Below are 10,812 nucleotides of genomic sequence, written 5' to 3' on the forward strand. Positions count from 1 at the left end.
CCGTGTATCATGTGGACGTGTCTTTCCGGTGTACGAGGTGATCGCGCCGTTCGTCCAATATCTTCGTCCCTTCATCTCTTTCTTTGGTCGTCATCTCGGGTGGCTAGAAACCGATCTAGTTTCCCTTCCCTCACCAATTTTTCTATGATGTTTTTTAGATCGAAGCACTCGTTGGTGGAGTGCCCTCGCACTCGATGATATTCGCAATATTCATTCCGGTTTCCTCCTCCTCTTTTGCCTTTGAGTGGTCGAGCTGGGGGTATTTTCTCCGTATGTCAGACTTCTTTATATACGTCGACTAAGGATGCCCTGAGAGGGGTGTAATTGTGGTATTTTTTTATTTTCTCTCCTTGTCGATCTTATTTCCTTTTAGATTCCTTGTCTTTATCTCGGTAGGGGACCCCGGATTTTGAGGTTTCTCCTAACCGAGCATTTTCTTCCATGTTGATGTATTTTTCTGCTCGCTCCTGCACTTCGTCTAAGGAGGTAGGATACTTCTTTGATATGGATTGGCTAAAAGGTTCTTCTCGTAGGCCATTGATGAGTCCCATGATGGCGGCTTCTGTTGGCAAGCTTTGTATGTCCAATCATGTTTTGTTGAATCTTTCCATGTAGTTGCGGAGGCTCTCCCGATCTCCTTGCTTGATCCCTAGTAAACTGGGGGCGTGTTTGGTCTTATCTTTTTGGATGGAGAATCTGGCTAGGAATTTTTTGGCCAGGTCGTCAAAGTTTGAGATGGACTTTGGAGGTAGGTTGTCGAACCATCTGATTGCTGTCTTCGTGAGAGTTGTTGGAAAAGCTTTGCAACGAACGGCGTCTGAGGCGTCGCTGAGGTACATTCTACTTCTGAAATTGCTGAGATGATGGTTGGGATCTGTGGTACCATCATACAAAATCATATCCGGGAGTTTGAAGTCTTTGGGAATTTTTGGTTTTCATGATTTCCCTAGTGAATGGATCTTGCTCTTTGTGTGAACTTTCCTCGGGAGTGGTCCGAGGGGTTTTTGATTTGAGATCGGCTTCTAATTGTAGGAGTATATCTTCCAATTCTCGTCGCCGCCGTACCTCTCTTTGTAGATCCTTTCCGACCTCTCGTTGTTGTTGGGTTTCTTTTTCAAGTTGCTTTAAGCGGTCTTGAAGTGCTTCTATTACCCCTGGATTTGATGAGTTTTTGTCCCCGTTGGATTCCAGAGCATCCTTTAGCGTAGTGTCCGCATTCTTGTGCGGTGTTCTGTTTTCCAGATCTGAATCGTGGTCGTTGTAGTATAGTGGTGAGTATTCCCGCCTGTCACGCGGGTGACCCGGGTTCGATCCCCGGCAACGGCGCCAATATTCCGGGGGTTACCTGAAACTGGAGGTCGATCTCGGATGAGATCTTCTGTACTGGTTGGAGATGGCGTGTCCGGCTGGCTGGTGGCGGCCGGAGCTGTTGTGTCCGACTTGTTGGACTTGCTGCACTGCTGATCCTTGGCCACCGGAGGGTGGGGGGTACCTGCAAGAGACTCCGATGCTTAAGTTAGCACGGGTATTAAGCAGGCTTTTAGTAGAATCAGAGTATGAGTTATACCTGGGTGCTCCAGTGTGTTTATAGTGGTTGTAGAGTGACCTTTCTAGATAAGATAAGTTAGTTATCTTATCTTATCTTTATCTTTGAGGTCAGCTTATCTTTAAGGGAACCGCCCTTATCTCTATAGGCTTGGACGGCCTTTGGATTTGGGTCGTGTTCCTCTATTTGGGCCCTTTATTGGGCTTTCCTGTCGATTTGGCCGACCTCTTTGAGAAGATGTCGGATAGCCTGACCTGAAGAGGTCGGTCGCTTTGTCGCCGATCATCCCGGATCGGATAGCTCGACCCAAGGTATGAACAGTAATGTTGTTATTTTGATAAAATTAAAGGGTAGGATAGTAATAATAGAAAAAAGAAGCTTGGGACATTACATTAAATGTCCGGATTAATATTCAATGTCAACTACCTTGATCATGCAAAGATTAATTTATGGCAATCCCTAAGTGCTTGAATTCTTATTCTTAGGCAATTCAATATACTCTAATCCAACCAACCGTCAATTCCTTGATCAATCAATTGTACTAGAGGGTTAAGTGCAATTTCTGATTTATAAGTCACACAAACCCTAAGAACAGTTATATGTAACGTACCGCATTAAGTCCAGATAATTAAAAAGTTGTGAGAAAGTGGTTTCAAGCTGTAATTCTAATGATATATCTTTTCCAAGATTCAAGAGAGTTCAAGTCAGATTAGAATTATTTTCCAATACTCACTAATCCATAGGATGAAGAACGAAACCAATTCTTAAACATGAATCAATGTATTAATCAAAAGTAGAAGAACAAATAATTATTAATCTATCAAAGTAAACAGAGCTCCTAACTTTAACAATGGAGGTTTAGTGGCTCATTGTACAGAGAAAACCCTAGGAGAGAAAGACTGCAAATTGCGGAATGAAAAATTAGGAGAAGAGAGCCCCCGCGAGGGCGAATCTCTATCCTTTTTATAGTCCTCAATGAAATTGATTTGAAACTTAAATCAAAGCCTAACAAATCTTTTCAAATTAGTTATTTGATTTGAAACCAAAATCTAAATCCTTCCGTTGATTCTTGTTGCACACGTGGTCCCCATTCTGATTCACGCTATCAGTGCTAAGCGCCAGGTACTGGGCGTTTAATGCCACCCATACAGTGAGCTTTGCATGCGAACCAAAGGCCCTGGCGCTAAACGCCGGTGTTTGGACGTTTAGCGCCACTAGTCCAAAAACTTTTGCACATTTTACGAAGCTGTCGATGCTAAATATCGAGTCGTGGCGTTTAACTGCCACCTGTCCAGAGAGAAATTGGTCTTGTTAAGCTCTTGCAGTTGTGCGTACGCATGACTTCCTTCGTTGCTCCAGTGATGCGTATGCTTGCAATTGCATGATGCGTACATATGAGCTTCTTTTGCTTCTTCATGCAATTTTCACCAATTCTTTATCCAATTGCTACCTGTAATCAACAAATAATCACAGAAATTCAAAGTAGCATCTAATGGAGTATAATCCACTAAAATACTCTAACAAATTAACAGAATGCTATATAATTCATACAGAAAAGATACTAATGATGCTCACGCATCACACACATGCTGATTGTATTGATGTTTTAATCAAATCACACACTTAGCATCTTGTTTAATTTGTTCAAATGTTGCGAGATTGAAAATGGTTGGAAATAAGTTGGGATTTTCTCAACAAGAAGCCTTTATCACAGAATTTAAGTTTGTTGTGTTGCTTAAAACAGAAAAGAAGCTGAGATTTTGCTTTATCATGTTGTGGCTAACTGCTTATTACTACTTTTGTTTTCACTTGTAATTTGAAGTCACGGTTGTTTCGTCTCTGTTTTAAGTCCTCAATCTGTATTGGATCGAGTGATTAGGAAATTTGTTAATTGTTATAATTAGGAGTAACAACATTTTTTAATTAATTTGCTTTCTAATAAATTCCAGGTTCATTTATGAATTATTGACACTTTTTTCTATATATATGATTGCTGCCTAATTTCTATATATTTATTTAGCTTAAGACCAGCAAAGTATATCCCTGTTTGTGAGTTGTGACAAGCAGTTAAGACTTTGTATGCAATGCAATTGTTATTAAATAACCTTAAGACTTAAAAGCTTATCCTTTGTATTGGTGCCTTAAATTGATGCCTTAATTTTGAGATGCTTCTGTTTTGTATTTTCTTATGATCTTAATTTACTCTATGCCTTGACTATATGTTTGTTCTGCATTTAATTACTATTTCTATTTACTGTTTGAATCTTTGTTATTTTGCATAATTTGGTTTTAAAAAAATCTAGTTTTTTAAAAAGAAAAACCAATTTTTAGGCTAAAATATTCCATTTGAAAAACAAACGATTTCTATAGAAAATTAATTTTTTTTGTTTAAAAACCAGATTTTTTTTGTGCAATTTTTTTTTTTTTTGTGAAAAACCAATTTTTCTTTGCAAAAACCGATTGTTTTTTTAGAATTGATTTTTATTTTTATAATCGATTAAAAAATAATATTTTAATTTTATAATCGATTAATAACTAATTTTATCAAGTAAAACTAATTTAGTTAATATACCTAAACTAAATTGTTGGTTAACCAAAAACAGATGTGGTGTTTTGGTTAACTTAACCATGTACAACTTTAGAGGAGGGGGTCGTGTCAATTTTCAATTCCACATTATAAAACAGTGTTGTTGAGTTGTTTTCTACTGTATTCATCATCAATCCTTTTCCTTTTGAAGAAAGTAAAGCATCACATAAGTCAGATCTCTAGCATGAAAAAGGTTTACATCAATCCTTGTCCTTCGCTGTTCAAGAAACCAAAAAGAATTAAAAAAAAAAATGATATAAATGGAGTTAATACTCAAAATGATCCCTAAAATTTTATCATTGATTTAATTTGATCCTTTAATTTTAATTGATCTAATTTATATCCTAAAATTTTAAAGTGTGGCTCAGATTGATCCTTTCGTCTAACTCCGTCATTGGAGTGATGATGTGACACCCAAACCTCACCACATGCCTCTCTTTCTTCCTCTTATTATCGCCATCATTACCTCCCTTCTACTAACACTTTCTCTCCTCCAACAAACAACAACATTCACAACCCACCAACACTCACATATTTCCACCGCCATAGCTTTGAAGAGCATAACACCTATACTCATCATTCCTTCATGACTGCAAGCAGACAGCAAACCAATGAATGTGACATCGTTAGAGGCAACACCATGAACTACCGTTTGTGAAAAGAGTTGCAATGCTTGCTTACCATAACCATTCATCGCCATGCCGCAAATAACGGCACCCCAAGAAATAACATGCTTATGCACAATTATGTTAAAAATCTTGAATCCGTTTTCATATAACCACACTTAGTATACATGTTGAACAATGCATTCCCAATACTACCATCACCCATTGCCCTAAATTCGAAGCATCCTCACCTATTGCACCCATCTTTGTGTTCCTATTAAGAGGGATCTAAAGTGTGGTATTGTGTTTCTTTTTCTTTCTCTATTTCTCTTTAATTTAATTTGTTAATATTAGTAATTGTTAATGTTGTTTGTTGGGGAGGAAAGACGTTAGTAGAGGAAAGATGGTGATAGTAATGGTGAGAAAGAGAAGGTTCAAATAATAGAAAGACCCTTCATAAATAGCGGTGGAAATGTATGGATGTTGGTGGGTTGTGAATGTTGTTATTTGTTGGGGGAGGGAGGGTGTTGGTAGAGGGGAAGTGGTGATGGCGATGGTAAGAGGAAGAAGAAGAGGCATGTGGTGAGATTTGGGTGTCATGTCATCATTCCGACGACGGAGTTAGACGGAAGGGCTAATCTGAACCACGTCTTAAATTTTTAGAGTATAAATTGGATCAATTAAAAATTAGAAGATCAAATTGAGTCGGTGTCAAATTTCAGGACTCATTTCGAGTAATAGTTTAATACAATATGAGATAACTGATAAAATTTTCGGTACGTGTGTGTGCGAGTGTGAGTAGAAATGGAAGTCAAAACCCTTGAGCGCGTGATTTTGCGAGTTTGCGCTTCCCAATACTTTCTCAATTAATACATGGTCGCTTACTGCAATTCCGCAATTCCATTCCTTATGCAACCCTCTCACTCCCACACCGCCAGGTAAACCCAATCTCACTTTGCTGCCCTTCCTCTTCGATTATTCTGATTTTGAATTTGAATCGGTAGCCCCTACAGGTTTCACTTTCGTTCATCGTTCATTAATTTCTCAAACCTCCAACTATATTTGATATTCCTGCCTTGCAAATTGCAATACTTCCTACTTTCACGCGTGAATTGATTGATGATTGAGATCCTAACTACAAACATTACTTGATAATTTAGGATTATTCGGCTCGCCTTCCATTATTTTTGAACAATTTAGTTGGTTATAGGCTTGCATTTGTCACGTACTCACGTTAACATGAATACATGAATATGTTTTTGCACTGTTTCTGTTCTAATAGGCAAGATTAGCAATTTTAGGTTAAAAGGTTTCCTTATTCACCGGTTCATCTATCGTAATTTGATTTCCTTTTGCTGTATATAAGCTTCCCTTGTTTTCTAAGTTTGATTTTCCAAAAGTTGTACAGCACGTTGTTCCCTTCTAATACCAATATTTAGCCAATTATTACTATTTTCTATAAATCAAAGTATACAGGGCATTCGTTTAAAACATGTAAAATTTCAAACCGCAAAGTCCATTTTTTGAGGTTCTGTTGCACCTGGTATCTGCTGTTCTACTTCTTAATTCAATTTTTTGCTTGTATTTGTTGGAGTAAATAAAATGATCATAGATTCATAGTAACATTTAGTGCCAACTCCATTTTTATTGAACTTCTGTTACATTTCTCATTAAAATGCTCTTCCAAGATGATTATGCCTAACAATAAAATTGTTCATTGCAACTTGGGCAAGCTTTCAAGAAAGCGTGTTTTCCATAAGAATTTTATTAAACTAAGTGTTGATTTATGAACATTTCAATAGGTGTAGATGGGCGTCGAAGTTGGTAATCAACCCAAGCAAGAGCGTTCAAGGACAAGATGGACTGCATCCCTTGACAAGATATTTGTAGATTTGGTTGTCAAGCAGATTCAACTAGGGAACAGACCAAACAACGTTTTTGACAAGAAAACATGGAATCACATTCGTGATGAATTTAATAAGCAAACAGATATCAACTTCAACAATAATCAGTTGAGGAAGCATCTAGATGTTCTTTGAACACGCTTCTATCATTTGAAATCTGCATATGATCAAAATAATGACTATGTGATAGATGATTCCTGTTGCATAGGCCTTGAACTGGGGGATGACACGGGGTTAAAATAGTCTATTAAAAATAGCATTCGTGTTAGTTGTCTCTATTTTCATTATGAAATTTTGATAAGTTTTGTCTATAGGTACAACCTAGTCCTGTCATGGTATGGGGATTCGACTATATTTTTATGTTGGTTGTCGAAGACCTAACACAACCCTCCTCCTTTATCCGGGTTTGGGACCGACTATGTACCGCAAGTGTAACATAGGCGGAGTTAAAGTGAAAGATTATCTAATATACGAGAAACTCTGCACAATATTCACAGATTCAGCTGTAGATGGGAAATATGCCCAATCTAGTCACTACGAAGAGTTCAACAAGTATGTTGGGATTGATGCTGCTGGCTCAATTTCATGTTCGGAAGTTAGGGTTTCACGTTATCGGAACCCATTGTCAATGAAGTCATTACAAGGTAACACCTCAACTGTAGAGAAAATAACTAAGAATTCGTTAGATAGGAAGAAGAAACGTCCATCTGAGACGCTAATTCCTAGTCTGGATCAAGACGGCTGCGATGCTATGGCGGAAGCCTTGCTAGAGATGGTTGCTGCTTCAAGGTTAAGGACAATTGTTCCAACTGAAAATGATGATAAATTCTCCATAACTAACTGTATTAGGGCTTTGGATGAGATACAAGGCATTGATCAACTTCTCTACTTTTCTGCATTGGACCTTTTTGAAGACCCTAATTTAAAGGAGACCTTCATTTCTTTGAAATGCGATAAGATACGTCTGACATGGTTACAACTTACAAGGGAAGTGTGGTAAGAGTGCCTTCCTTTAGATTTAGGCCAGCTTTATTTGTATTTAAGCATAGTAACATTGTCCATATTTTGTGGATATGATTCCATTATTATTATTCTTACCAATGTAGTGTTACATACTTACATTTGCTTATAAATTAATGCTAGAGGCGTTGAGCTTTGAAGTGTGATCAGTACTCAGTTAATTTTAGCTTGAATTTATATGGGTTTAAACATTTCAATAAACAAACGAGATTTGCAATCATTTTTGTTTCAAATGAATTTCAATTCTAATGCGTTCTAAAGATAGAAAAATTGAAATAACTATTTGAACTTTTCTTCAACAGGAAATTAATCAGTGACAAAGTTTCAATCTCTCTATTGATATGAGATCTATGCTATATAAAAAGATGAATTCTAATATGAATATGTGGCCATGACTATAATGGCTATGCAAATGCTATTGAAATTGAAGTCAATCTTTTTTTTTACATTTTGATAGCACTTTTTTAAGCAACATTTTTTAAAAGCGCTTAATAAAAAGATGTCACTTCAACTTTAACAATACTTTTTTAAAAATTATAGCTATCGTAGCCATTGACCCACCGTAGTATAGTCATATCGAATGATCCATATAAAAATGTATTAAAACCTTTAGTCAATTTAGCTTTTAAACCCTGGACCAACCATCTCCGATTGTATCCATGAGTTCATTTAGAAGCCTAAACTGAAAAAAACAAAAATCCAAGTGTCTAATTCTTTAGACTCTAATGAATTCAAATTCCACATAAACTTCGACTGTAGAAACTCTACACTAACAAAAATTCAAATTTGCAAAATTCAAATGTTCCTGCAACCTTGTAAGTTGTAACTAGGTCCTACATCTGTAAAACTCGAGCATTTCTTCCTCTAATGGATGGGTATTGCCTGTTATGACAAGGCAGTGTAAAGGTGCTCCAAAATCAACCATCTGCAGCTGCCTCATTGTTCCAGCTACAATCGTCTGATTGTCACTTCCTAGCCGAGCAAACCCAACACACTGGGTATCTTCAGTGTAGGCTGCATGCCAAAGGGAGGGAAAAGTTGTATTTAGCTTGTTAATAATATTTCTTATGACGATATCAAAGGGAATTCTACAACTCTGATAGTAAAGAAGATCGGTTCTTAACCATCAGCACGTAACAACATATCAAAAATCAATAAAAACATTTTACCATGCCAAAGAATTAATTATAGTCCAATGAAGAAACATAGCATTTATGATTGAGGGAGAATATTGAACTGACCAGGTTGTTGGTGCTCTTGCACAACCTCCAAGAGCTGCTCAATAGCTGTGTTTATGGTCATATATCTGGGGGGTTCATAGGTTTTTCTTCCTCTGAAAAAAAATGCATCAACAATGAATAAAACCAAGAGGAAGAAGTTGAGCAAACCAAACCAAACCAAACCAAACCTTGCCAGAGATTCGAGGGTGGGCTCCTTCACACGAATATCTGCAGTGAACCCATCAAATTTGAAAATCGAAGTAGAATTTGTCAACACAAAGAAATAGCAGAGAAAGTAAGAGAGTAGGTGAGTGAGACCTAACAAGCAAAGTGTGTGGAGTCCCATGGTTCGATTACTGTGAATCTTTTCGTAGAAGCTATCGGGCCTCCAAGAGTCGGTGAAGAATGGAATGGAAACAGTTTGGCCATAGCGATAGAGTTGGAGACCGCAGATGCCAATAGCATTCAAGACGGAGGCATTGTGCACAATCTGGACATGAATCCCCATCTTCTTAGCTCTAACAACAAGGTCAGTGTGGGTCGTAGCCCCAAAAGGGTCCCCAACAACAAGGAAGGCGACATGGGAGTGGCGAGCTTCTTCAAGAATGTGATGGGCTTTCTCTTCCACCATCTCTCTGTCTGCTAGAGTTATCGATTTCCCATACAGCTTTTCCAGGTTGGAGAGGCCATGAGAGTCGAGCCCAAATGAGAGGAGGGAAGTGTAGGCTTCCATGTAAACCTTTTCGCAGCTCTTCACTGCTTCCAACCCCCTCATCGTTATGTCTCTCTCATCTCCCAATCCTAATCCGATTATATACAGCATTTCTCTCTTCTTCTCCTCCTCTGTCTCAGTTTTTTTCCCAACTGTCAACCCTCACTTCCTAGTTTAGTCTCAACTTGTCTTTAAGCCATAAAACCCCTAAACGCCATTATCCAAACGTACATTAAAACTGAACAAATCAAGTATATAAAATTACTCAAGAACAAATGCCACCACGCCTAAGTAAGTGATATTCTTGAATCAAGTAAGATAAAAATTCAGGTCCTAAAGGAGGATTCAATATGATATTAAAAATTTATATCCTTAAAAAAACATGATTTAAAACATTTCTTAAACTATCAGAGAACTGAAAATGATTTCGTTTAGTGAAAAGAATTGAAAGCTCACCTACACTCACTGCAGAAGCATACGCAAAGTCAGGGACGGGCTGGGGACTTAGGGTTACAGCACCGTTGCAGAGGCAGGCCACCGGCGAGGAGAGTTGGCCGTAGAGCACGCAGAGCTTCGGATGACACAGACAGACGCAGGGGATCCACGACGGACGACAGAGACACAGTCGAAGTACACGACACGGCGGAGTGAGGTAGAGAGGTGAGACTTGAGAGTGAGTGTAGCTGTACTCAGTTGGGACTTGGGAGGGAGTGACATCAGGTTCGGGATGGGGTGCCGTTAGGAAATTAGGGTTTTTTTTTTTTGGATAGTACACCTCATATAAACCAAAAACAACCCAATATTACTTGCTCGCCCAAAACAAAAACCCTTATTTAAATGTGTTCAGGTATATTTCTATGTAAATCTAAATTCGATTTACACATTTTAGTAATAAGTCAAATTAATGGCTCATTAATTTAAATATGGAGAATATTTTGGTGAATTAGGAGAAAATGGAGGAACTGGGTGTATTACACAGGGATGGACGTGTCAGATGAAATGCACAACACGCAGGGGGCGTGGTGCATACAACACGTGGTAGGCGTGGAAGCTAGGTGGCATGCTGTGGTTGGGCCACCTAGGCAGCACGCGGGGGGCATGCTTAGTCAGCACGCAGGGGCGTGCTGACTTGGCCGAGCTTGGTTGGACAGCAGCTGAACCACGTGGGGGGCGTGCTGCGTCAGCACGCTGGGGGCGTGCTGACGTGGCGAGAGGTGA

General features: G+C 38.5%; 1 protein-coding gene, 1 non-coding gene and 1 pseudogene across 3 annotated transcripts; 2 read left to right on the forward strand and 1 right to left on the reverse strand.

The window, feature by feature from the left end:
* Positions 1 to 1,254: 1,254 nt before the first annotated feature.
* Positions 1,255 to 1,326, forward strand: TRNAD-GUC (transfer RNA aspartic acid (anticodon GUC)). Its single transcript has one exon. It is a non-coding gene; the product is annotated as a tRNA-Asp (tRNA).
* A 4,204-nt stretch (positions 1,327 to 5,530) lies between these two features.
* On the forward strand, positions 5,531 to 7,802 carry LOC112722745 (uncharacterized; annotated as a pseudogene).
* Positions 7,803 to 8,230: 428 nt separating this feature from the next.
* LOC112722746 (probable diphthine methyl ester synthase) lies at positions 8,231 to 10,429 on the reverse strand. Of its 2 annotated transcripts, none has more exons than XM_025773877.3 (5): positions 10,051 to 10,429; positions 9,201 to 9,801; positions 9,071 to 9,110; positions 8,904 to 8,995; positions 8,231 to 8,676 (listed from the first exon to the last, which is right to left on the reverse strand). In XM_025773877.3, the coding sequence occupies exons 2-5, from the start codon at positions 9,703 to 9,705 to the stop codon at positions 8,489 to 8,491; spliced, it is 825 nt and encodes a 274-aa protein (XP_025629662.1). In that variant the 5' UTR covers positions 9,706 to 9,801; positions 10,051 to 10,429; the 3' UTR covers positions 8,231 to 8,488. The 2 variants fall into 2 exon arrangements, with proteins under 2 accessions (XP_025629662.1, XP_025629663.1); XM_025773878.2 differs by having other exon boundaries at positions 9,201 to 9,832; positions 10,051 to 10,342.
* Positions 10,430 to 10,812: the final 383 nt, after the last annotated feature.

This window comes from Arachis hypogaea, chromosome 11 (genome assembly GCF_003086295.3).
Source record: "Arachis hypogaea cultivar Tifrunner chromosome 11, arahy.Tifrunner.gnm2.J5K5, whole genome shotgun sequence".
Lineage (NCBI taxonomy): Eukaryota > Viridiplantae > Streptophyta > Magnoliopsida > Fabales > Fabaceae > Arachis > Arachis hypogaea.